Source organism: Oncorhynchus kisutch, linkage group LG8, assembly GCF_002021735.2.
Source record: "Oncorhynchus kisutch isolate 150728-3 linkage group LG8, Okis_V2, whole genome shotgun sequence".
Taxonomy (NCBI): Eukaryota; Metazoa; Chordata; class Actinopteri; order Salmoniformes; family Salmonidae; genus Oncorhynchus; species Oncorhynchus kisutch.
The window spans coordinates 68,090,585-68,118,581 of record NC_034181.2 but is presented as its reverse complement, the minus strand read 5'-3'; the positions used below and the strand labels follow the sequence as shown (position 1 = coordinate 68,118,581).

At 42.3% G+C, this 27,997-nt stretch overlaps 1 protein-coding gene across 2 annotated transcripts; it reads right to left on the bottom strand.

Annotated features, from left to right (window-relative positions):
• Positions 1 to 1,054: 1,054 nt before the first annotated feature.
• On the bottom strand, positions 1,055 to 27,997 carry LOC109895370 (tyrosine-protein kinase Fes/Fps). Of its 2 annotated transcripts, none has more exons than XM_020489012.2 (19): positions 27,761 to 27,997; positions 25,876 to 26,193; positions 24,686 to 24,859; positions 20,220 to 20,316; positions 19,759 to 19,942; positions 17,990 to 18,127; positions 17,759 to 17,878; positions 14,741 to 14,863; positions 13,057 to 13,252; positions 7,713 to 7,790; positions 6,280 to 6,489; positions 5,679 to 5,801; positions 4,655 to 4,708; positions 4,414 to 4,532; positions 4,227 to 4,321; positions 4,009 to 4,132; positions 2,715 to 2,872; positions 2,169 to 2,291; positions 1,055 to 1,515 (listed from the first exon to the last, which is right to left on the bottom strand). In XM_020489012.2, exons 2-19 carry the CDS (start codon positions 26,098 to 26,100, stop codon positions 1,364 to 1,366), a joined length of 2,493 nt encoding a protein of 830 aa, XP_020344601.2. In that variant the 5' UTR covers positions 26,101 to 26,193; positions 27,761 to 27,997; the 3' UTR covers positions 1,055 to 1,363. The 2 variants fall into 2 exon arrangements, with proteins under 2 accessions (XP_020344601.2, XP_031686877.1); XM_031831017.1 differs by having other exon boundaries at positions 25,876 to 26,136; positions 27,761 to 27,967.

Here is a 27,997-nt window from a genome sequence, read left to right as displayed (position 1 = left end):
AGATTGTACTGAGTTACAGATCATATAAATAAATAAATTAGGCCCTAATCTATTGATTTTGCCTGACTGGAAATACAAATATCCATCTGTTGGTCACAGATACCTTAAAAAAAAGGTAGGGGAATGTGTCAGCATCTGGTGTGAACATCATTTGCCTCATGCAGCGCGACACATCTCCTTCGTATAGAGTTGGTCAGGTTGTCGATTGTGGCCAGTGGAATGTTGTCCCACTCTTCGCTCGCCCACATGACACCATACTCGCGGTCTGCCGACTGCCCGGTACAGTTGAAACTGGGATTCATCTGTGAAGAGCACACTTCTCCAGGGTGCCAGTGGCTGTTGAAGCTGAGCATTTGCCCACTGAAGTCAGTTACAATTTCAAGCTGCAGTAGGTCAAGACCCTGGTGAGGATGACGAGAATGCAGATGAGCTTCCCTGAGATAAAATATCTGCACAAACTGTCAAAAACTTAGGTTGTGCAAACCCACAGTTTCATCAGCTGTCTGGATGGCTGGTCTCATATGATCCCGCAAGTGAAGAAGCCAGATTGGGAGGTCCTGGGCTGGCCCGGTTACACGTGGTCTGCAGTTGTGAGGCTGGTTGGATCTCCTGACAAATTCTCTAAAACGACATTGGAGACAGCTTATGGTAGAGAAATGGCAACAGCTCTGGTGGACATTCATGCAGTCAGCATACCAATTGCGCACTCCCTCAAAACTTGAGACATCTGTGGCTTTGTGTTGTGTGACAGAACTGCACATTTTAGTGGCCTTTTATTGATCCCAGCACAAGGTGCAGCTCTGTAATGTTCATGCTGTTTATTCAGCTTCTTGATATGCCATACCTGTCAGGTGATTAAATTATCTTGGTAAAGGAGAAAGGCTCATTAACAGGGATGTAATCAAATTTCTGCACAAAAAAAATACTTTTTTTTTTGCGTATGGACAAATTCCAGGATCTTTTATTTCAGCTCGTGAAAAATGAGACCAACACTTTACATGTTGCATTCAAATTTTTGTTCAGTGTATATTAAAAAAGACAAGAGAGAAAAATATCCCATCAACTCTTTAAAGCTGATATAATAGGAACATTCAATTTGTACATTTACAGTAATGTAATACAGTAAACAATAGCAATATTCAACAGATATAGAATATGCTACTTTGTAGAATATGGTACCAATGTTTTCAATACACACATGTCCTGTGTACTTATATTACCTGTGGTCTCACAGCCTGTTGGATCATCACTACTTAAATATGGTCAATTCAAAATCACATAGCAACTGGTTCTCTATAATCAATGAATATGAAATAAAGGCAACATCTGCTCCATATAAAAAGGTAAAAGAGAATCAAACAAGTCACTTGAGTAAGGACAGTTTCTGGTATAAAGCACTGAGTTCGGTCCTGAGTTTGCTGAAGGACGGCCGGTTCCTGGAGTCGTACTGCCAGCAGCGACACATAACAGCATACACATCTGGAGGACAGGAGTTTGGGGCTAGCATCCGGTATCCTAGGAGACGGGACAGGAGAGCATGATTGGACATCAGGTTGGCTTCACCTGGGGTTAATCCAGAGGGGTGTAATGTTTTGGACGCCTGTATAGACCTGACCTAACTCCATATTCTACCCAGAGTCATGTCTGTTCTATACACTTCTATAATGTTGCATCTCTACTCCTAAACTAGCTACACGGACTGTCTGACTTAACCGTGTATCCTTATAGACCTTTTTATTTTTGCACGGTCTATGCACACTCAGAGTCCTGCACACTCACTCCAACTGCTCACTCACGCATAATATGCACATACATTTATACTGACTCGATACACACGCACACCAACTCGCATACAAGCTGCTGCTACTCTGTTTATCTTATATCCTGGTGCCTTGTCACCTTACCCCTATACATATCTACCTCCCTCACTCCAGTATCCCTGCACATTGTAAACATGGTATTGGAATGGACCCTGTATATAATATGCTTACGTACTTATTGTGTTCCTCATATTTCTCGTGTTTTTTTTGTCCAGTATTACATTGTATTGTTGAGATTTGAGTTTGCAAGAAAGGCATTTCACTGCACTTGTTCATGTGACATTAAAACTCGAAACTCCTACAAAGCAAATTCTGACTCGTGTTAGAAATCTCAATGACTCGCTGTACCTTTCTCCACCTCGTCCCGTGTCTGCTGGTTGGTCATGCTAGTGTAGGGGGTGATTCCCCTGGAGAATATCTCCCATAGGAGAACTCCAAAACTCCACACGTCACTCTCCGTGGTGTACCTCCCTGAAACACAGGCAGGGGGTAGCATTGAAACAGCTATTACATTTGATGATGATCCTATTCAACTGTACTACAGCACACTATTCCACAATCACAGCCTGAGAAAAGTAGTGATAGAGTTTTGAAAACGAAGCTTCCTCTAAGCCCCAAAAGGTATGTTCTGACTTTTTTTCTGACAGAACTCTTCTATGTTTCGCCAGCACTCCAACCCCAGTTCAGCGTGTGTCTGTTAGAGATGACATTTCAGAGAAATACAAAAGCAGTACACTGATCACAGGGTACGGAATGATGTCTGGGTTGACAGGTTGTTGCCGTGTTTAGTGAGTTCTCTAGCCTTGGGATATGCAGATAGAGATTTATGAATAAAGAGAGGAGGGGAGAGAGGGATGGTTGTGAGTGTTGTGGCCGCGGGGCAGAGCCAGGTACCATAGTTGAGGGCTTCGGGGGCCGTCCATTTGACAGGGATCTGTTTGAGGCCCCCCGCGGCAGAGTAGACCCCGTCCTGCTGCTCGCGAGACATCCCAAAGTCACTGATCTTCACCCTGCTCTGTTCTCCCACCAGACAGTTACGGGCAGCCAGGTCCCTGCACACAGAGACAGAGAGAGACAGAGAGAGACCGAGACAGAGAGAGAGAAACCGAGAGAGAGAGACAGAGAGAGAGAGACCGAGACAGAGAGAGCGAGAGAGACCGAAACAGAGAGAGAGCCAGAGAGAGAGCCAGAGAGAGAGCCAGTGAGAGAGCCAGTGAGAGAGTCAGAGAGAGAGAGCGCCAGAGAGAGAGCGAGACAGAGAAAGTGAGAGCCAGAGCGAGTGAAGGAAGCAAATGACAGCTGATAAATAAGTGATAGAAAATCAGCCACTCTTGTCATCTGTGGGCTCCATGATGCAGGGTGTAGTAGTGAGCGGAGGAAGTTTGACATGCAGTGTTAGGAGGAGTGTTAGAGGGTAACGGGGGCTGGAGCATCCAGCCTGGATGTGTTCCTGCTGGGTTAATTATCCAGCACTCCTCTGATGAGCCAGGAGCCAGGGCTCTGAGCCCTACGTCCTCTGCTCCTCTACTACCTCCTCAGAGACACAGCAGCTTAACACTCCTAGGGTCATTCCTACGCTATAGGCTCCAGTAACCCCTACACACTGGGTTAACTTCACTGTCCCAAAAACCTCAATCTGTTTCATCATCTAGAATAAATTGTGCAATCAAAGGAAATGTAATCTTGTCATATTGTATGTCTGTAACGGCGTTCTTCGTTTGTTGAGAGAAAGTCGGACCGAAATGCAGCGTGGTGGTTAATCATGATCTTTAATAAGGAAATGGTGACGATACATGAAATAACTAATAAATACAAAAACAACAAATGGAACGTGAAACCTAATTACAGCCTATCTGGTGAAACTACACAGAGACAGGAACAATCACCCACGAAAGACAAAGCGAAACTCAGGCTACCTAAATACGGTTCCCAATCAGAGGCAACGAGAATCACCTGACAGCTGATTGAGAACCGCCTCAGGCAGCCAAGCCTATACAACACCCCTAATCAGCCGCGATCCCAAATACAACAAACCCCAATACGAAATACAACACGTAAACCCCTGTCACACCCTGGCCTGACCAAATATATAACGAAAACACAAAACACTAAGACCAAGGCGTGACAATGTCAGCCTTCATACAGCTCCATATCTGGGAAGACTAGATCCATCTCCCTAGCCTCTCACCGGTGGATGCATTTCTTGCTCTCCAAATACTCCATGCCAGATGCCACATTCTCTGCCATTTTCACAAGCATATTTGACTTCAGGTTGTGACCTTCACAGCGCAGGAAGGACAGGAAGTCTCCCCCTGGCAGAACACACACACTTTATTAGTCCATTGTAATGATAGAATGTACTGTAGCTGTGGTTAGAGTGTAAAGGCCCTCGATAGATTGGCTCACCCTGTACCAGCTCCATAATGATATAGATGGGTTGTTTCTGTGTGCAGACACCAATCAGCTTCACTATGTTAGGATGGTCATACTGCTTCAGGATCCTGCACAGCAGAGAGAGAGAGAGACAGCAGGGTCAATGTGAATGAGAGAGATACTGAGAATGAGAATGAGAGAGGGAGAGAAACAGACTGACCTGGCCTCCATAAGGAACCTGTTCTTGTGTTCTGGGGCCAGGTTCTCTTTGCAGGCTTTCACAGCTACAGGGGTGTTATCAGAAAGCAGACGACCACTGTACACCTCTCCAAAGTTACCCTGGACAACAGACACACATCAGGCTTCATTCTGGAGCTTGGCCAAAACAAAAACAGAATGCCAACCTGACAATCAGAGCCTCTCATAACTCCAAACAGACATTCCACAGGTGGTGAGCTCACCCGGCCAATGCTCTGCCCCAGGATGACATCATCGTGTTCCAGAACCCACTTGTCCTGGAGGGAGAGAGATAGAGAGGAACCAATCAGAGACACCGGTGCTGCTGTTCCTTCTGTATGCAGCTCTAGACTCTAGAGAACATGTGAGTGTGGTATGTATAGCACTCTGCAGGAGGGTGGAGAGCAAGTATGAGTATGTGAATCTTGGGAGCTCATTAAAATCTGATGGATCCTAACGCTGAGACAGCTGCTACACACAGAGTGGTGAGCAGAGCAGGGGTGTTCCAAGCCCATTTGCTCCCAACATGCTCAGGAGAGGTGTAAATAGAAGCTTGCACGCATGCAGGCACACACACAGTGTTTTGCACACACTATTATGTCGCTATTCCACACACACAAAACATAGGCCTACATATATACATACAAGAACACCCCCTGACTCACACATCTCCCTCCTCCCACAGACAACGTTAAACCCACAGGTCCACCCAACACCAGCACACAGTAATGGAGACATGGGGCCCAATAACAACACTTTTCTCGGCCCCAGACTTAATTGATGGCCGCATCGTTGTTCTCAACCTGTTGGAAGCATTAACCAACAGCCACATGTCCCACAGCACAGAATGAGAAGGGCAGCTGAGGGTTTTTACTGTGGAATGATTTAGAACACCAACTGAGATAAAATTGTACGTAATTCATCTGTAAAAGTATAACTCCCTGATAAATGAAAGGTACAATAAAAATAAAGGAGTCCATTATGTAATTACAGAACTACTAGAGAAAGATAACTCAACATGTGGGAGTGTAATGTAATCCTTATTTAGTTAAGTTAATATTTAAGAAATACTTAGACAAATAAAGCATTGCGGAACCTTGAATTAAACACAAAACAAAACAATGGACTTTTCAACAAAGGTAAAACAAGACAACAGATTACAGTTGACCTGTGTGTGTGTGTGTGTGTGTGTGTGTGTGTGTGTGTGTGTGTGTGTGTGTGTGTGTGTGTGGGCAGCAGGTGCGTTACCTTTAGGACAGGTCTCTTCAGGACAATGTCGGACCTCTTGGTGACATGTTGGTGTGAGGAGACCAGGTGGTTCATCAGCATGGGAACGGTGTGGAATCCCTCTCCATCCAGGCGGTACATATTCTAAACACACACACTTTATAACCATACAAACTGTACAGACATGATCATATTGTAAATAAACACACACACACACACACACACACACTTTATAACTATGCAAACTGTATAGACATGATCATATTGTAAACACACACACACACACACACTTTATAACTATACAAACTGTATAGACATGATCATATTGTAAACACACACACACACACACACTTTATAACTATACAAACTGTATAGACATGATCATATTGTAAACACACACACACACACACACTTTATAACTATACAAACTGTATAGACATGATCATATTGTAAACACACACACTTTATAACTATACAAACTGTACAGACATGATCATATTCTAAACACACACACTTTATAACTATACAGACATGATCATATTGTAAATACACGCACGCACGCTCGCTCACTCGCTCGCTCGCTCACTCACTCACTCACTCACTCACTCACTCACTCACTCACGTCTGTGCTCTGGATAAGGAAGTGCCTGCAAGAGCCAGCCCAGTGGACAGAGAGGACATACTCCTGTTTGCCCTGACTCTGTCTGACCAGGAAGTCTCCATCACACCTCAGCAGCTCCTGGACTTCAAGCCTGGGGATGACTCCGTGGTACCAGTTCTGCTGCTCCAGGGGGCGCTCTACCTCTGGGACTGGGGACAGGGCAGGGGGCACCTGGAGGGGGTTCACACAGCAAGGTCAATGAGAGGCCAGGTAAGGAGGGACCTGGGCTTGGAGCGCCCACTGTGAGACTCATTCATAAACAATAGATTGATTTCAATGGGAGATTAGTGCGGTTTGAGATGCATGAGTCTCACACGTGTATCTCTAGATGAGATTCAGCACAGGGGAACAAACACGACTAAAGTACATCCAGTGGTGTAGTGGAGGGTAAACAAGTCAACACAGTTTACACACCTTTTTTTCTGCCCAGCAGTTTACACACCTTTTGCGGAATAAATGCATTGAAAGAATAGGAAGGATTACATTTTTCACCACAACCGACGATCAGAGTTTACCCACCAACTTTGTTACCACTACATCACAGAAGAATACATAGACAGGGTAACAATACACTGTTAAGGAGACTAGATACAAGGAAGATACAGCTACCAACAACATTGATCAGGAGATACAAAACACACTGCTCAAAAACAATACAATGTATATCTAAAGACCACACACATGGATACCTGGTGATTTTTTTTTTTACTACAGACAACATGGCCCCAATTCAAAAAGATACTACTGTTCAGATGACAAGATAAGGCATACTACAACATTATAAACAAACATATCTAGAGATAAGATAGATAAAGAGGAAAGACAGATGAGAAACAAGGCGTTTTACTACTGGAGTCCTACTCTGAACAGTTTGGCTTACAGAGAAAACACGGCCAATTGCTGTTTGACAAGGGAACTGTCTGACTGTCTGACTTGAGTTGTTTGAATAGACAGAGACAGATAAATCAAAGGCAGCAGGTGGGTGAAAACAGAACAGGTCCATCTGTGACAGGGGTGATAACAATGATGCCTCACAGACAATGAATGACCATAGTTGACCGTGTAGGAACATAACAGATTGTGTATGCTGCATCAGTGGTATGACCATAGTTGACTGTGTAGGAACATAACAGATTGTGTATGCTGCATCAGTGGTATGACCATAGTTGACCGTGTAGGAACATAACAGATTGTGTATGCTGCATCAGTGGTATGACCATAGTTGACCGTGTAGGAACATAACAGATTGTGTATGCTGCATCAGTGGTATGACCATAGTTGACCGTGTAGGAACATAACAGATTGTGTATGCTGCATCAGTGGTATGACCACAACTGCGTAGTATGTCGGACCATAGCTGACTATTTATGAACTCTGTATGTTACATCACTGACCGTGTATTTGGGTTTGAACAGACCACTAAGGTGGCCTATGATGCCGTCCACACTGACGTTTCTGAGGCCGTCCCTCTCCTGAAACAACACAGAGCACAACCATCATCATCAACCTCCCTTTTAGGAATGCTCATCACCACCAGTACCTGTGTTCATAATAACAACATGTAACAGCACTCAGAAACACAACATGAATCCACAGATGAGGAGAGAATATCACAATATCACAAAACATTACAAAAATGATTAGAGTAGAGAATATCAAAGAAGAAACTACTTGTTTGCTTTAGGGCGGATCTGGATAAAACAGCACGATGAGTGAAGGAATGCACTTGAGTCAACACCATGACAGACAGCAAAGTATGCAAAGCACCAAGGTCCTCAATCATGCCTCTGTTTCAATAGAGATGGTTGTGTCTGAACGAGACATGAGTATAGGTTGTCCTCAGTACAGAACAGACTGGTTGAGTCAGTCGGTAGTTCAGATGCCTTCTAGTTAAACTGTAAGGTTACATAAGGGCAATTCCACGGCAGCAGAATGACGCTGGAATTTTTTTATTTAAAAGTATGCCAAACAAAAACCACTGATTGCAAAGTTAAACAAGTCATACAACTCTATGCACAAGCAGTACTTCTAAACATTTCCACAGAATCTTACAAAAACACATTTACTGGAAGAACAGTGCAGATGTAAAGTTTGTTAAATGGCTGCAATCCCACTACCGGGATCGATATGACAACTACCAGTGAAAATAGAGGGCGCCAAATTCAAACCACAGAAATCTCATAATTACAATTCCTAAAACATACATGTGTCTTATATCATTTTTAAGGTAATCTTGTTGTTAATCCCACCAAAGTGTCCAATTTCAAATAGGCTTTTCAGCGAAAGCACTACAAACGATTATGTTAGGTCTCCACCAAACCACAATAAGCACAGCCATTTTCCAGCTAAATATAGCATTCACAAAAAAGCAGAAATAAAGATAAAAATGAATCACTAACCTTGAATTTTCTTCATCAGATGACACTCATAGGACTTCATGTTACACAATGCATGCATGTTTTGTTTGACAAAGTTCATATTTATACAAAAAATCTGAGTTTACATTGGCTTATTAGATTCACTAGTTCCAAAAACATCAAGTGATTTTTCAAAGCCACATCGTTTCAACAGAAATACTCATCATAAATGTAGATGATAATACAAGTTATACACATGCAATTATAGATATACCTCTCCTTAATGCAACAGCTGTGTCAGATTTTTTAAAAAGTTTACGGAAAAAGCAACACATGCAATAATCTGAGACGGTGCTCAGAACAGAAGCCAAATTAGCCGCCATGTTGTAGTCAACAGAAACCAGAAAATACATGATAAATGTTTCCTTACCTTTGATGAACTTCATCAGAATGCAGTCCTCGGAATCCCAGGTCCACAATAAATGCTTGATTTGTTCGAAAATGTCCGTTATTTATGTCCAATTAGCTACTTTGGTTAGCGCGTTTGGTAAACAATTCCAAAGTCACAAAGCGTGTCCACTATAATGTGACGAAATGTCCAAAAGTTCCGTAACAGTCAGTAGAAACATGTCAGACGATGTACTGAATCAATCTTTAGGATGTTGTTTACATATATCTTGAATAACGTTCCAACCGGAGAATTAGAAGGACTTCAGATGACCGGTGGAACGCAGGTCCTTCCCCTGTGAACGCGCATAGTGAATGCATGGTCAACTCGTTTCCTGTCTCATTCGACCTCCCTTCACATTAGAGTCATCAGACAAAGTTCTATTGACTGTTGACATGTAGTGGAAGGAGTAGGAAGTGAAAACTCATCCATATCTCGCTGTAATTTCAATGAGAGCTTGGTTGAAAATCTGCCACCCCCAGAAGAAAAAAAACAGGAAGTGGAATTTCTCAGGTTTTTGCCTGCTATATGAGTTCTGTTATACTCACAGACAAAATTCAAAAATTTTAGAAACTTCAGAGTGTTTTCAATCCAATATTAATAATAATATGCAAATATTAGCAACTATGACTGAGGAGCAGGCCGTTGAATATGGGCACCTCTGTGCACCTTTCATCCAAGCTACTCAATACTGCCCCTGCAGCCATAAGAAGTTAACAGAATGACTGTCAAATCTCCTTCAGTTTTTTTATGTGACCACGTTTTCCAAAAACTCTTAAAAATCTACTACAAATTAAGATTCAAAGATGTCTGCAGAAAGATTGGGGTGTCAGCTATAGCATGATACCTTGAGTTTGAAAAAAATCTCTATTTTGGATATTGAACTACAGTAAGTGAAGTGGATTACCACCCGGTAACAGAGTGATGGTAACATAATGGCATCATGGGTGCTGAACTCTACTTTACAGAAATGCATAATCATGAATGGCATTCTCTTCATGGTGATGTATCCTGAATAGGTACACAAAGGTAGAAATATTTTACATCCTCCGCATGTTTGTGTATTATTCTACATACTGGCTATTATTCTAATGAGCACCGTCCCAAAACAAGATAAAATTTGGTTGGTCCGGACCACACCGAATCTGTACCAATCATAGACGTCTATGTTTCACAAGTTTGTACATCACAGATTAGCACAGTAGAGTTCAGTACAGCACAGCAGAGTTCAGTACAGTGAAGTACAGTACTATACAATAAAGTATACTGTACTCTACTCTAGGGTGCTCTACTGTAGTGTACTAAACTCTCCTATACTGTAAAGTACAGTACTGACCTATACTCTAGTTTTCTTTACTGTGCTGTACTCAATCAAATCAGTTTGTATTATACTACTATGAAACACTAAGCTTAGGAGCTCTTCCCAACGATGCACAGTTATAAATAAGAAAATAAGAAAAATACAAATTGTAACACAAGAATGAAGCTGTATAAAAGGGAGTACCAGTACCATGTCACTGAGCAGGGGTACAAGGTACCTAAAGGCAGGCTACCGTGACTCGGCATCAGAATAGATAACAATAAGAGTAAAATAAAGAACAGAGTAGCAGCATATGATGATTGTGTAATTATGTGTGTATGGCGTCGGTGTGTGTGTGTGTGTGTGTGTGTGTGTGTGTGTGTGTGTGTGTGTGTGTGTGTGTGTGTGTGTGTGTGTATGTGAATGGGTTTGTGTGAGACTGTCAGTGTAATCTGGGTTGGCGTCCCCCCTTGGGTTGTGCCGTGGCGGAGATCTTTGTGGGCTATACACGGCCTTGTCTCAGGATGGTAAGTTGGTGGTTGAAGATATCCCTCTAGTGGTGTGGGGGCTGTGCTTTGGCAAAGTGGGGTTATATCCTTCCTGTTTGGCCCTGTCCGGGGGTATCATCGGATGGGGCCACAGTGTCTCCTGACCCCTCCTGTCTCAGCCTCCAGTATTTATGCTGCAGTAGTTTATGTGTCGGGGGGCTAGGGTCAGTTTGTTATATCTGGAGTACTTCTCCTGTCCTATCCGGTGTCCTGTGTGAATTTAAGTATGCTCTCTCTAATTCTCTATTTCTTTCTCTCTCTCGGAGGACCTGAGCCCTAGGACCATGCCTCAGGACAACCTGGCATGATGACTCTGGAATTAAAATAGATTATTGAGGGGTTTGTATTATTTGATTTACACAACATGCCTACCACTTTGAAGATGCAACATCTTTTTTATTATTGTGAAACAAAAAAGAAATAAGACAAAAAAACAGAAAACTTGAGGGTGCATAACTATTCACCCCCCTAAAGTCAATACTTTGTAGAGCCACCTTTTGCAGCAACTACAGCTGCAAGTCTCTTGGTATATGTCTCTATAAGCTTGGCACATCTAGCCACTGAGATTTTTGCCCATTCTTCAAGGCAAAACTGCTCCAGCTCCTTCAAGTTGGATGGGTTCCTGCTGGTTTCCAGCAATCTTTAAGTCAAACCACAGTTTCTCAATTGGATTGAGGTCTGGGATTTGACTAGGCCATTCCAAGACATTTAAATGTTTTCCTTAAACTACTCAAGTGTTGCTTTAGCAGTATGCTTAGGGTCATTGTCCTGCTGGAAGGTGAACCTCCGTCCCAGTCTCAGGTTTCCCTCAAGAATTTCCCTGCATTTAGCAGCAATTCTGACCAGTTTCCCAGTCCCTGCCGATGAAAAACATCCCCACGGCATGATGCTGCCACCACCATGCTTCACTGTGGAGATGATATTCTCGGGGTGATGAGAGGTGTTGGGTTTGTGCCAGACATAGCGTTATCCTTGATGGCCAAAAAGCTCAATTTTAGTCTCATCTGACCAGAGTACCTTCTTCGATATGTTTGGGGAGTCTCCCACATGCCCTTTGGTGAACCCCAAACATGTTTGCTTCTTTTTTTCTTTAAGCAATGGCTTTTTACTGGCCACTCTTCCGTAAAGCCCAGCTCTGTGGAGTGTACGGCTTAAAGTGGTCCTATGGACAGATACTACAATCTGTACTGTGGAGCTTTGTAGCTCCTTCAGGGTTATCTTTGGTCTCTTTGTTGCCTCTCTGATTAATGCCCTCCTTGCCTGGTCCATGAGTTTTGGTGGGCGGCCCTCTCTTGGCAGGTTTGATTATTTTTTATTAATGGATTTAATGGTGTTTCGTGGGATGTTAAAAGTTTCTGATATTTTTTTATAACCCAACCCTGATCTGTACTTCTCCACAACTCTGTCCCTGACCTGTTTGGAGAGCTCCTTGATCTTCATGGTCCCGCTTGCTTGTTGGTGCCCCTTGCTTAGTGGTGTTGCCGACTCTGGGGCCTTTCAGAACAGGTGTTTATATACACTGACATCATGTGACAGATCAGGTGACACACACAGGTGGACTTTATTTAATTAATTACGTGACTTCTGGAGGTAATTGGTTGCACCAGATCTTATTTAGGGGCTTCATAGCAAAGGGGGTGAATACATATGCACGTACCACTTTGTTTTTTATTTTTTTGAATTTTTTGAAACAGGTATTTTTTTGAATTTCACTTCACCGATATGGATTATTTTCTGCATGTTCATTACATGAAATCCAAATAAAAATCTATTTAAATTACAGGTTGTAATGCAACAAAATAGGAAAAACGCAAGGTACTGTAATGAATGAGTAGAACCTGAACTCTGAACACACAATGGAGGACTAGAAACGAACAAGAGCCAATAACGTCATGTTTTACAACATCTTACACAATGAGTGCAATCACAGGTCAGATTCCCATACGAGACAAGACAATGAAACAGACACAAGGGACAGAGATCATCTCAACCACAGGAAGCATGGTAACTCTTTCAGATGAGTGGCAGGGATCAGATATGCAGAGGGTGTGTGTGCGTGTGTTTGAGAGAGAGAGAGAGACCTACACTAGAGGTGATGGAGGACAGGGAGATACGGTCCTCTTCCAGCTCCAAGGCAGGAGGGGGTTCACTGGATCCCAGCCATTCCAGCTTCCCCTTCAGCAGCAACCTCTGTGCCTCCAGCCTAGTTCTAGCTCCCAGGGACAGCATCACCTGCTGTCGGCTCTCCTCCAGCGCATGCCTCTTACTGAACTGGTAAACCCTGCAGAGAGAGGAGCAGTCTGTCAGCTCATCAATTAAAGCATTGTGATGGTACTGTGGAACAATGTGTTTCCATTACAACACGTAGCAACAATTCCATTGACTGTTGCCTCACTGTCAATATATTTAAAGCATAACTGACATGCCCGATGGTTTTACACAAGAATGCTGGTTCACTGGCCCATCTCCTACACCTTAGCCATATCACTTCCGCAGGGCACTCACTAACAGTATAGTTTAATTGAGATATTCCATATGGTCGAAGTAGGGTTAAAGATGCCGTAAGTCATGTCAGAAGGTAGCAGATGTATTACTCAACAACAGCTGCAAATTCCAATAAAACTACATCACGTTTTGAAGTTCACTTTCCTTACTTTGTCTAACAACACTATCATGAATCTAGTGAATAGGTTTTGTGGGTCAGAGTGCAGTATTTATTTAGTTCAAAGCACAAATGTTTGTTAGCACGTTTCTCACACTGGCTTTAGCCATTGCGGGAAGAGACCAGACCAGGCAAGTGCAGGAAGATTGCCATGCAACACGAGCCTTGTAGGGAGACGTCTTCATAGTGTGACAAATTCCCATGATTTGTGAATCTGTTTGAACCAAACAGCTAGTGCGATAGCTAAAATGGCTTTGTAAAAATATATATTTCAGCTAATAGGGAGAATCTAACAAATTAAATACATGATGGCATTCACTAATCATAAACATTTGACATATAATAGATATGTGGGTATATTTGTGGACAGAATTCTTCCTTACTTAACTTTCAAATATTACACTGCTACATCAACTAACATCACCACTTAAAATAGTTATTTACTAATCCAGGAAGCATTGTATGTATCTGTTGATTTCCAAAGTGTTTCATCAAACCCATGACTCCTTAAGGAGAGGCATGTTTCCCTCAGCACCAGTGAACATTAGGCTAGTGTCAGTCAACACAGCTGCTCCATCTATGCACGAAGAGCTTATTAGTAACTTCTAATAACAGCGGACAGGCATCTAAACCAAGACAAATGAGAGGAGAAGCTTGAAAAGTCTCCTCATATCACCATGTTATATTCATAAGGCATAGTGAGTCTGTCCCCCAGAGAGCAGCCAGTTTAGCCAACCATAGCAGAGAGGAGAGCAGACTAAACTACTCTGACAGGAGACTGCCTGCAGATGAACACCACCGTTGAGAGGAGATCAACACACTGCAAAAATACCAACACACTGCACAGATATGATGCAGATCAATGCCAAAATTCATTACTCTTTTTTTCCTTGGTGAAGACAGTGGTTTGGTGCAGCCAGAGCCAACTTTATCCTGGTTCAGACCATAGAAATATAATTATATTCTGTTTACCCAGGATAAATTATCATATTATCAGGTATAACAGCTGTAAGTACTATCTAATTACACTACATCTGCCTAAGTGCTTACCAAGTATGCTTGCCCATGTAAAGTTGGACCTTCCTGTACATGTGGATATCACCTCACCTCTGACCCCGTTTGATGCCCTCTTCCTCTGCCTCCAGCTCCAACTCCAGTTGGTTGACTGAGGCCTGTTGGGAAACCACATTACCAGCTAGAGACAGCAGTTCCTCTTCCACTACAGTCAACCTGGTAGAGGGGGAGAGACATGGGGAGAGAAGGGGGACAAAGGGGTGAAATGTGTTGTTGGTGTTGAGAGTGTGTGTGTGTGTGTGTGTGTGATATATATAGTACCAGTCAAACGTTTGGACACATCTACTCATTACAGGTATTTTCAAAACTATTTTTACAATGTAGAATAATAAACAATAGTGAAGACATCAAAACTATAAAAAACCACATATGGAATCATGAAGTAATAAAAAAAAAAAGTGTTAAACAAATCTAAATATATTTTATATTTGAAATTCTTCAAAGTAGCCACCCATTGCCTTGATGACAGCTTTGCACACTCTTGCCATTCTCTCAACCAGCTTCACGAGGTAATCACCTGGAATGCATTTCAATTAACAGGTGTGCCTTGATAAAAGTTCATTTGTGGAATTTCTTTCCTTATTAATGCGTTTGAGCCAAATCAGTTGTGTTGTGACAAAGTAGGGGTGGTATACAGATAGCCCTATTTGGTATATTATGGCAAGAACAGCTCAAATAAGCAAAGAGAAAAGACAGTCCATCATTATTTTAATCTGGAAAATTTCAAGAACTTTCAAAGTTTCTTCAAGTGCAGTCGCAAAAACCATCAAGCGCTATGATTAAACTGGCTGTCATGAGGACCGCCACAGGAAAGGAAGACCCAGAGTTACCTCTGTACAGAGAATAGTTCATTAGAGTTACCAGCCTCAGAAATTGCAGCCCAAATAAGTGCTTCACAGAGTTCAAGTAACAGACATCTCAACATCAACTGTTCAGAGGAGACTGCATGAATAAGACGAATTGCTGGTCGAATTGCTGCAAAGAAACCACTAAAGGACACCAATAATAAGAAGAGACTTGCTGGGCCAAGAAACATGAGCAATGGACATTAGACCGGTGGAAATCTGTCCTTTGGTCTGATGAGTCCCAATTTGAGATGCAGAGTAAATGAACGGGTGATCTCTGCATGTGTAGCTCCCACCGTAAAGCATGGTGGAGGAAGTGTGATGGTGCTTTGCTGGTGACACAGTCCGTAATTTATTTTGAATTCAAGGCACACTTAACCAGCATGGCTACCACAGTTTCTGCAGAGATACGCCATCCCATCTGGTTTGTGCTTAGTGGGACTACCATTTGGTTTTCAACAGGACAATAACCTAACACATCTCCAGGCTGTGTAAGGGCTATTTGACCAAGAAGGAGAATGATAGGGTGCTGCATCAGATGACCTGGCCTCCACAATCACCCGACCTCAACCCAATTGAAAAAGCATTCCAGGTGAAGTTGATTGAGAGAACGCCAAGAATCTGCAAAGCTGTAATCAATGCAAAGGGTGGCTACTTTGAAGAAGCTAAAATATTTTTTCATTTGCTTAACAAATGTTAATCTTTCCCTAGTTTCCACCATAATTTGCAAATCAATTCATTAAAAATCCTACAATGTGTTTTTCTTGATTTTTTATAGTTGAAGTGTACCTATGATGAAAATTACAGGCCTCTCTCATCTTTTTAAGTGGGAGAACTTGCACAATTGGTGGCTAACTAAATACTTTTTTGCGCCACTGTACATAAGTATTCATACCCTTAATCAGTACTCTGTTGAAGCCCCTTTGGCAGCGACGACAGCCTTGAGTCTTCCTTGGTATGACGCTACAAGCTTGGCACCCCTGTATTTGGGGAGTTTCTACCATTAATCTCTGCAGATCCTCTCAAGCTCTGTCAGGCTGGATGGGGAGAATCGCTGCACAGCTATTTTCTGGTCTCTCCAGAGATGTTCGATTGGGTTCAAGTCCGGGCTCTGGCTGGGCCACTCAAGGACATTCAGACTTGTCCCAAAGCCACTGCAGCATTGTCTTGGCTGTGTGCTTAAGGTAGTTGTCCTGTTGGTCTGGAGCAGGTTTCCATCAAGGATCTCTCAGTACCTTGCTCTGTTCATCTTTCCCTCAATCATAACTAGTCTCCCAGTCCCTGCTGCTGGAAAATATCCCCACAGCTCGATGCTCCTACCATCATGCTTCAGGCCAAAGAGTTCAATCTTGGTATTATCAGGCCAGAGAATCTTGTTTCTCATGATCTGAATCTTTAGGTGCCTTTTGGCAAACTCCATGCGGGCTGTCATGTGCCTTTTACTGAGGAGTGGCTTCCGTCTGGCCATTCTACCATAAAGGCTTGATTGGTGGAGCACTGCAGAGATGATTCTCCTTCTGGAGGGTTCTCGAATCTCCACGGAGGAACTCCGGAGCTCTGTCAGAGTGACCATTGGGTTCTTGGTCACCTCCCTGACCATGACCCTTATTCCCTGATTGCTCAGCTTGGCTGAGTGGCCAGCTCTGGGTAGAGTCTTGGTGGTTCCAAACTTCTTCCATTTAAGAATGATGGAGGCCACTGTTCTTGGGGACCTTCAAAGTTGCAGAAATGTTTTGGTAGCCTTCCCCAGATATGTGCCTCGACACAATCCTGTCTCGGAGCTCTATGGACAATTTATTCGACCTCATGGCTTGGTTTTTCTCTGACATGCACTGTCAACTGTGTGATCTTATACTGTATAGACAGGTGTGTGCCTTTCCAAATAATGTCCAATCAATTCAATTGATTCCACAGGTGGAATCCAATCAAGTTGTAGAAACATCTCAAGGATGATCAATGGAAAAAGGGTGCACCTGATCTCAATTTCGAGTCTCACAGCAAAGGTTCTGAATTCTTATTTAAATAAGGTATTTCTGTTTTTATAAATGTGCAAAAAAATATATAAAAACCTATTTGCACTGTGTCATTGTGGGGAATTGTATGTAGATTGAAGAGGGGAAAAAATAATGAATACATTTTAGAATAAGGCTGTATCTTAACAAAATGGGGAAAATTGCGCTGTGTCTGTGTGTGCGTATAAACTAACCTGTGCTGGATCCCCTCCACTGTAAGCTCATTTAGTTCCAGCTCTCCAGTCTTTAGTCGATCTGTGTTCTCCAGAAGACCAGAGTCAAACTCCACACACACCGGAACCTCCCCTACAGACCTGAACACACATGGTGAAACTTTTCAGCCTATTGACTGCACTAAGATCAGCATATTTACCTTTTAGTCATTTAGCAGATTCTCTTATCTAGAGCAACTTGCAGCTGAATACCTGTTCTGATGGATGAAACTCTCGTACTCTTTGTGTGGCTCTATGGCCTTCAGAGCAGTAGACATCTCCTCGTGGACAGATACCACCTCCTGTTGGAGCATACTGGACATGTCATAGTACTCCTGCAGGATCTCCTTCCTGGGTTACAGGGAAAAAGTCAAAGGTCGGGTAGAGCTCAGGGCAGTATTATTCAACCCTGGTCTGGGGACCCACTGGGTGTGCAGAGTTTTTTCTAGCTCAGCACTAACGCACCTGCTTCATCTAATCAAAGGCTTGATGATCCGTTATTAAATAGGTCAGTGTCTTCGGAAAGTATTCAGACCCCTTACATTTCTCCACATTTTGTCAGGTTACAGCAATCTACACACAATACACCATAATGACAAAGCAACAACTGTTTAGAATTTCTTTGCTAATTCAGACCCTTTCCTCAGTACTTTGTTGAAGCACCTTTGGCAGCGATTACAGGCTCGAGTCTTCTTGGGTATGACGCTACAAGCTTGGCACACCTGTATTTGGGGAGTTTCTCCGATTCTTTTCAGCAGATCCGCTCAAGCTCTGTCAGGCTGGATGGGGAGTGTTGCTATTTTCAGGCCTCTCCAGAGATGTTCGATTGGGTTCAAGGCCGGGCCACTAAAGGACATTCAGAGACTTGTCCTGAAGCCACTCCTGAGTTGCCTTGGCTGTGTGCTTAGGGTCGTTGTCCTGTTGGAAGGTGAACATTCACCCCAGTTTGAGATCCTGAGCTCTCTAGAGCACGTTTTCATCAAGGATCTCTGTGTACTTTGATCCGTTCATCTTTTCCTCAAACCCTGACTAGTTTCCCAGTCCCTGCTGCTGAAAAACATCCCCACAGCACGATGCTGCCACCACGCTTCACCCCCGATTCCTCAGTTTGGACAGGCGGCCAGCTTTAGGAAGAATCTTGGCGGTTCCGAACTTCTTCCAATTAAGAATGATGGCGGCAACTGTGTTCTTGGGGACCTTCAATGCTGCATAAATGTTTTGGTAGCCTTCCCCAGATCTGTGCCAACACAATCCTATCTCAGAGCTCTACGGACAATTCCTTCGACCTCATGGCTTTTCTCTGACATGCACTGTCATCTGTGGGACCTTATATAGACAGGTGTGTGCGCCTTTCCCGAATCATGTCCAATCAATTGAATTGACCACAGGTGGACTCCAATCAAGTTGTAGAAACATCTCAAGGAAGATCAATGGAAACAGGATGCACCCGAGCTCAATTTCGAGTCTCATAGCAAAGGGTCTGAATATTTATCTAAATAAGGTATTTCAGTTTTTGTTTTAATTGTGCAAAAATTTATAAAAAACAGTTTTCGCTTTGTCATTATGGGGTATTGTGTGTAGATTGCTGAGGAAATTGATTTTAGAATAAGGCTGTAACGTAACAAAATGTAGAAAAAGTCAAGGGGTCTGAATACTTTCCGAAGGCACTGTATGTATAGTACTGGGCTGAAACACACTGTGGGTCTCCAGGGCCAGTACTGATTACATTATGTGGGTTTGGACAACAGCCAAAAACTATTATATCAAACTTCCCATGAGAGTGCTTGAATTCTTATCAAAAGGGAAGGATATTAGGTGAGATAAAAAAAACATGCAGTGTAACAATAGGATGACCATAGTCACAGTACTTTCCTACCACGGTGGACACACACGCAATATGATATCATCACTGACTGGGAATTCACTGACAGAGTTGTGCTTTTCCCTCACACACACACACACACACACACACACACACTTACAGTACGAGTACCATCTCCTGCTGTAGGCTCTGTAGTGCCATGAGCAGGGCAGGTTGGGCCTGGCTGTAGTGGTGCTGATGGTACACCTGGGCTGCTCTGACTGACAGAACATACTCATTATGAAGCTCATGGAGCCTCAGAGTAGCCTTCACATAGCGCTCCCTTGCACGCTCACGCTCTTTATCTAAACAAACATAAGACACAATACATATATATATCAGTAGAACACACACAAATGTAGCATAGAATGGAAAAACAATACACATGACAAATAGTCACTACTAATATGATCAACTGTGTTAATTCGGTGAATCATTAGGACACCAGTTGTCTAAACAGAACTATCAGGAGGTAATGATCATCTGTTGTCCAGAATGTAATCCTTTCAGTCAGTCAAAGTGAGAGTGTGTCTGTGCTGTTTGGAGAAATGAGACGGAGCCAGACAGAGTGAGCTTCCCCACCTTTACTGGCCTCCTGGTACTTCCTCTTTGCCTGTGCTGCATCCCTCACCAGCTGTCTATAGCTGGTCTTCAGTCTCTCCAGCTCTGTCTGGGTCACCTGACAAATGGAAAGGGTATATTAATGTTACCTCATCCAAACAAGGTGCATAAATTGAAGAACAAAAGGGATGAGTAGAGAGATATTCAGCCACTCTCTGAGGACAATGAGAGTCCTCAAATACATTTCTACTATCTAACCACACAGCACCGTCATCAGAGAGGGAAAGGAGGGCAGTTAAAAAGGAGTGGAGGTGATACTGTACAAACAAGTGATACGGGTGTGGTTTGTTAAAAGCAGGAGTGCCTTCACAATGCAGGCTTCTGTTTGACCCCAGCTTTGCCACCTCTGAGACAACACAGACAGACAAGAGAGAGGAGAAAGACCAGACAGGAAAGACCGGAACCCAGACCCTACAGGTCTGTATCCCAACACCTCTTAACTCAGAAGTAGAAGCACACAGGAAGTGGTCGGTAACATCAGAGAGGCCCTGGTAACAGAAACTGGTTTGACTCCATTTCTTTTTACCCTTAACATTTCCATTAGCCACCATCTGAGGAAGTGGTCACCAACCTTTTCTGAGTCAAGATCACTTTCTGAGTCAAAACGCAAGTTGAGCATACATGTTAAAAAATGTTTTTAAACATGACTTAAAAAACAAAAGCCTACATTAACCAATTAAAAACAGTTCTGTATCAATGTTTGTGCAGTAGGCTTGGATGGCCCATTATCACTGCATATTGGCTATGCTTGAAATTTTGGGAAATTATATTTTAAAAATGTAGGTATATGATCACACTGGTAATATATAATTTTATGTAGTACTTGTGAGGCGGTGAGCTGAGTGAACATAATATTATTATATATTTATTACTGGACTGATGGCCTACATCTGATGGCCAACAGTCTTCTAGCTGATGGCAAAACTCAAGTCACACTGCATTATTTCTGCCTCATGTACCAATTCATGTTGTTCTTCCTATGACCAGAGAAAGTTAAATATTCCTTGATATTAAAAAAGACACAAGCCGCTAATAATAACAACAATGCAAGCTTATCGAACATTTGCTACACTCATTCATTGCAGCTGCAGTGCTGTTTGTAGCATTAGTGGAATTAGGGAGAAAGTGTATTTTATGGCTTATAAAAGTGTTGAACAAAGTGTTGACAGTGCTGAATAGCAACTTAAACAAGAACTTACTCATGAAAACAGCAGCTCTTTGCTGTACTCATTGAGTCTTCATAGCCATCGTTTTAAAAGTTTTTACATTTCACGGTATCAACTTGTCTGTGAAGACGCCGGTGCACTTGATTTGCTCTCTAGGAGTTCTACCTTCAGACATGAAATGGTTTAAAATGGGAACACTTTGCCTTCCCGGGACTGGGGCTGCTGAATGAAGTGCACCTACCACCAACAGCACAAAAAAAAAATAGGAACAAGGCTTTATCGTAGTTTTATTTACAGAAATGTTTGGTGATCGATGAGGAATGCCTTGAGATCGACCAGTCGATTGCGTTCGACCGGTTGGTGACCACTGACCTAAGGTTAATTATAACTATATATATATATTTTTAGGGGGTAGATCAGCTTTAATATTACAGATAGATTGTAGCTTCCATCAATGTAATTGTCTGCATCATTTCCACTTTCATCCTAGATACCTGCCTTTCTAGGGAGTTTTTCCTAGCCACCATGCTTCTACATCTGCATTGCTTGCCATTTAGGATTTTTGGCTGGGTTTCTGTATAGCACTTTGTGACATATATTTGATTGATTGATTGATTGATTGATTTACGGACACAGTATATTTTACAATAGTTATCTTGTTTGTTTTAATACCATCCTTCAACTCCACTCAAGCCCTCCTATCTATCTCTGAACACCATCCAGTTGATTTCTAGTTGCCATTTATTTTTCAACTGTGCTGTGACGTTTCACAAAAGTTTACAAAAGGTTAATTATACCCTGCACTACCAAAGTGCAGAGGATGTCTGCATTAGGCCTGTGACTTGTTTGTAGTGCACTGTACAAGGTACTAAGGCAAAACCTGACCCAGGAAACGTACGAACTGCAACCCATAAACCCAGGAATTCATTAAAGATTAACACATAATTTGCTCGCCGTAATATGGTAACGATATAAATCACGGAAAGGGCAAAAACTATTGTCATATTAAAGTCCCTGATGGCTTTTGTTCATCAAAATGCATTTGCTATGCAAGAGCAATTCTCAATTAGACAACAATAGCCAAACTCAGTTACAGCCCATTGGCTTTCATTTCAACTGAGTGCTGTCTGTTAATGAAGTTACAATAACTGTGCAGCTCTGCATCTCAAAGAGGAGCGCCTGCTGCATATCCACACTGGTGAAAAGGAAATGCATTAAATTCACACATTTGTGATTCATTTAACTATTTCAAGCCCAAAGTGTAAAATAGCTTTCTTTGCAACCTATGCCATGATCTTCATATTAAGCACATCATATTTCAGAGATTAGGTGACCGTCTGTTTTGACTGTTTGTTTCAGGTGATAACAGTATTCCTACGTAAGGTCTTTCGGCACAATACGCCTTTATAATCGTAATATTAATAGTCTTACAGTAATAGCCCTTTGTGTTACAGGATCTTTGATCATTGTTATTTGTACATTTCCTGTTTGACAAGATCAGTGGCAAAAGGCTCTACATAGAGATGTATACTGTCTCTAAAATAGAGTGGTAACCAAAGAAACCATCAGAACTCATAACAAACAAACAAACCAAATACAGTATGAGCTACAGTGGCTAGGGAAAGTATTCACCCCTTTGGCATTTTTCCTATTTTGTTGCCTTACAACCTGGAATTAGAATAGATTTTTGGGGGGTTTGTATCATTTGATTTACACAACATACCAATTTGAAGATGCAAAATATGTTTTTATTGTGAAACAAACAAGAAATAACACACAAAAAACAGATAACTTGGTGTACAGCAATCTTTAAGTCATACTACAGTTTCTCAATTGGATTGAGGTCTGGGATTTGACTAGGTCATTCCAAAACATTTACATTTCCCTTAAACCACTCGAGTGTTGCTTTAGCAGGTTTCCCTCAAGAATATTCCTGTATTTAGCACCATCCATCATTCCTTTAATTCTGACCAGTTTCCCAGTCCCTGCGGATGAAAAACATTCCCACAGCATGATGCTGCCACCACCATACTTTACTGTGGGGATGATTGTTCTCGGGGTGATGAGAGGTGTTGGGTTTGTGCCAGACATAGCGTTATCCTCGATGGCCAAAAAGCTCAATTTTAGTCTCATCTGACCAGAGTACCTTCTTCCATATGTTTGTGGAGTCTCCCACATGCCCTTTGGTGAACCCCAAACATGTTTGCTTCTTTTTTTTCTTTAAGCAATGGATTTTTTCTGGCCACTCTTCCATAAAGCCCCGCTCTGTGGAGTGTACGGCTTAAAGTGGTCCTATGGACAGATACTACAATCTCCGTGTGGAGCTTTGCAGCTCCTTCAGGGTTATCTTTGGTTTCTTTGTTGCATCTCTGATTAATGCCCTCCTTGCCTGGTCCGTGAGATTTGGTGGGTGGCCCTCTCTTGGCAGGTTTGTTATGGTGCCATATTCTTTCCATTTTTTATTAATGGATTTAATGGTGCTCCGTGGGATGTTCAAAGTTTCAGATATTTTTTATAACCCAACCCTGATCTGTACTTCTTCACAATTTTGTCCCTGACCTGTTTGGAGAGCTCCTTGGTCTTCATGGTGACGCTTGCTTGGTGGTGCCCCTTGCTTAGTGGTGGTGCGGACTCTGAGGCCTTTAAGAACAAGTGTATATATACTGAGATCATGTGACACTTAAATAAAGTTCACCTGTATACAATCTAACTAATTATGTGACTTCTGAAGGTAATTGGTTGCACCAGCTCTTATTTAGGGACTTCATAGCAAAGGGGGTGAATACAAATGCACGCACCACTTTTCAGTTGTAGTTTTTTGTTTTGTTTTTTGAAACAAGTCATTTTTTTCACTTCACCAATTTGGACTATTTTGTGTATGTCCATTACCTGAAATCCCCTCCAAAATCTATTTAAATTAAAGGTTGTAATGCAACAAAATAGGAAAAACGCCAATGGTGATGAATACTTTTGCAAGGCAATGTACAAACAAGACTCAGAAATAGCACCACTCTCAGTAAATTTGTGTGATTTTTTCAACACTGTAGGCTACTGCATATTTCTCCAGCACAAGCATATAGCTGAAAGCCAGCATGTGAAAGTAGAAGCTACTTCCCAGTTTGAAAGCAAACTGACAAGGTGTTTGGTGGAGGACTACAAAGTGCCTGGTAATATTTATCAGGGCAAATTGAGTTTTACAGAGTGATATGTTCATCTGTTTGTGTGTGTGTGTATCTGTGTAGTTGTGTGTGTGTGTCTGACCCTGCTGAGCTCCTGGCTGAGCTGGCTCCACTGCTCTGCGTAGGTCTTCCTGAGCTGCTGCTTGTCTCTGATCAGCAGGGTCAGTTTGCTGAGAGGCCCAACTTGCAGGTCCTCAGACTGCCGCCGCATCACACGACTCAAACTCTCAGTCTGAGCCACCAGCACACCCCACGACTGAAAGAGGAAGAGAGAGAGAGAGAGAAAGAGACCGAATTAATAAAGAGAATACTCTGCGTATCGCCATCTACTGATCAAACGTAATGCTCAATCATCAATACTGTTGAAATGTCAAGTCCACTTTGCAGCTGGGGGTGGATGTGGTCTAATGTCTAAACCAATGAGCTTGCTAAAACCCACTGATATAGTGTAGGGGTCATTCCATTTGATTTCAATCACTGAATGAAAGTTCCCATTCATATTTGCCCATGGTCAGAAAGTGGTCAGAAAATTGACTTTTTGGACCGGAATGCCAAAATATTTAGGAGATGTGTTCAAAGTCGACCCATTTTGCCTACCCCACCCTACCATGAGGCATACTATACATGCCTTAATCACTGGAAAAGATAAACGGTTGAGTTTGACATGCTAAAAAAATTTAAACAGGGTTGTCAAACCCTTTAACATCAATTACCTACAAACAAGTAAATTACGCTGTTTTTTGTTTTGGCTTATGTTGTAGCTTAGAGCCTATTTGACAGAATCTGAGATGTTTATATTGTGCCCGCCATCGGTTGAGACGCAGTATACTTTTGAATACAGGGTGGATGTCATTTCAATTAAAGAAATAGAATTCATAAAATGGACATATCCCAGACCACTGCCATTTAGATGGTACATCATTGAACAAAGATGGCCACTGATCCACCCACTGTGGAATGTCAACTTAAATAGGAATGGCTATTCTTTTATCTATATTCAATAGGTTTCCTATGGAAGATTGACAGTATAATTTAAAACAACTGTCACTATCAAACCCAACCGTTTATATTTTCCAGTGATGAAGACATGGATGTCTCATGTTGGGGTGAGGTATGCAAAATGGGTCAACACTGAGCACTTCTATCTTCTAAATATTTTGGCATTCAGGTCCAAAAAGTTACTTTCTGACCACTTCTATGATGGGCAAATATGTATAAAAAGTTTCATTCAAAACAAAAGATGTCAATCAAATGGAAGGACCCGTAAAGAACCTGGTTGAGCTGGCTGATGTAGTCCAGTCCTCCCCCAGGCTGGGGCCCCTCCAGTTTCTCAACCATGGCAGCCATCTGGTGCAGCTGAACAGAGAACTCCCGGTCGCTCTTGGACCGCTGGCTCATCCACTTCTTCATCACCTCCATCAGACGCAGCTCCGAGTCCTGCAGCCGCATCAGGGCCGCGTGGGCCTGGGGACACCACAGGTCCTCCCCAAACCCCATCAGATATGCACCCAGAGGAGTGGGAACCCAGTCAAACTGTAGACAGTAGACACTGGAGTGGATTTGAGTGAATGAACCACACACGTGACCTGGCTAATAAGGTGCAGGAAGATGAAAAGAAAAACTGAATGAGAATGCATGGGATTTATCCTCTCAGTCTAGACTCTGGACTTTGGGTGTACTTTCTTTACCAGACTGTAGAGTCATTTGAATTAGTTCAACTTAGTGAGGCCAAGGTGTTTAAATAAGAATTCCAAGACTACACAACTGGTTATTTAAACAAGTTGTATTTGTGTAACTAAGCAAATGTGGCATGTGGAGGGTTTCACTTCTGGGTGTTTTATTTCAAAGGGAGAAAACAGTTAGGCAGCACTTCCTCTTGAAATACAGAAGTGCTGAGAAGAGTGACATGGCTCTAAACTAAAAAAAAAAGTGTATAATTTTACTAAGTGAGTTAATTATACTATTACAGAGAAAAACATTCAAATAAGTTGGACTTGAGGCTTAACATAATGCAGCCTACTGTGGAACTCTGGCATCATCCATAACCACTCTCCTTTACCAAGATAATCCATCCACCTGATGGCCAAGGACAAAAAAGGCCACTCTAAAATGTACTGTTTTGTCACACAACCCAATGCCACAGATCTCTTGAATTGAGGGAGCGTGCAATTCGCATGCTGACTGCAGGAATGCAGGTTTGCTGATGTCAAAGTGTCAGAGTGCCCCAAGGTGGCAGTGGGGTTATGGTATGGGCAGGCATTAGCTATGAACAACAAACACAAATGCATTTTATTGATGGAAAATTTGAATGCACAGAGATATGGTGACGAGATCCTAAGGCCCATTGCCATGTGATTCATCCGCTGCCATCACCTCATGTTTCAGCATGATAATGTATGTCACCATGTCGCAAGGATCTGTACACAATTACTGGAAGCTGAAAATGTCCCAGTTCTTCTGTGGCCTGCATACTCACCAGACATGTTACCGAATAGAGCACATTTGGGATGCTCTGGAGAAACGTGTATGACAGCATGTTCCAGTTCAAGCCAATATCCAGCAACTTTGCAAAGCTATTGAAGAGGAGTGGGACAACATTCCACAGGCCACAATCAACCGCCTGATCAAATCTATTTGAAGGAGATGTATCCCACTGCATGAGGCAAATTATGGTCCCACCAGATACTGTCTGGTTTACTGATCCATGCCACTTCTTTTTTTTATGGTATATGTGACCAAGAGATGCATATCTGTACTCCCAGTCATGTGAAATCCATAGATTAGGGCCTAATTTATTTATTTCAATTGTCTGATTTCCTTATATTAACTGTTACTCAGTAAAATCTTTGAAATTATTGCACGTTGAATCTATACATTTGTTCTGCGTACATACAGCAGGGATGAGTAATATGTTGACGAAACCTACAACTGAACATGTAAACGCGCCCTGATGATGAATTTACCTTGGTCGAAATTCGATTACACAAAATCCTTTATCTAACTACATAGGTGATATGTGCATGTGTAGCTTGCTGTTGAATCCGATACAAATTGTATCATTATCAATAGCCCATGTAGGCTATCATTAAGAGTTAAATAATAGTATACTGAAGTGTAGTGTACTATGAGTTTACGTTGTCCGAAAAAATATTCTCACCTCAGGTTATTGCAAGCAGTCCACTCCTAAATTTCAAGGATTTATAGCATATGTAAGGCTATGACGATTCTTATCGAGGAGGCATTAATTGTGCGGACAGAAACTGTTACAGTGAGTTAGTACTGATATCACTGGTCTGGCTCCGCGACCATACTCGCATCAGAAACATAAAAGCAGGAAGCTAGCGCTGTCCTACCACAGCGGGACTGACTGGGGAGGTGAGTGACTGCGTCCTCT

Bases quoted from the DNA above. Each gene is read 5' to 3' on its own strand.
- LOC109895370 (XM_020489012.2), bottom strand. From the start codon at position 26,100: ATGGGGTTTGGGGAGGACCTGTGGTGTCCCCAGGCCCACGCGGCCCTG. The intron at 14,864-17,758 runs GTTAGTTTATAC...CCCCTCTACCAG, and splicing joins GTGGAGGGGATCCAGCACAG to GTTGACTGTAGTGGAAGAGG. The intron at 5,802-6,279 runs GTGAGTGAGTGA...GTGTGTGTTTAG, and splicing joins TCCTTATCCAGAGCACAGAC to AATATGTACCGCCTGGATGG.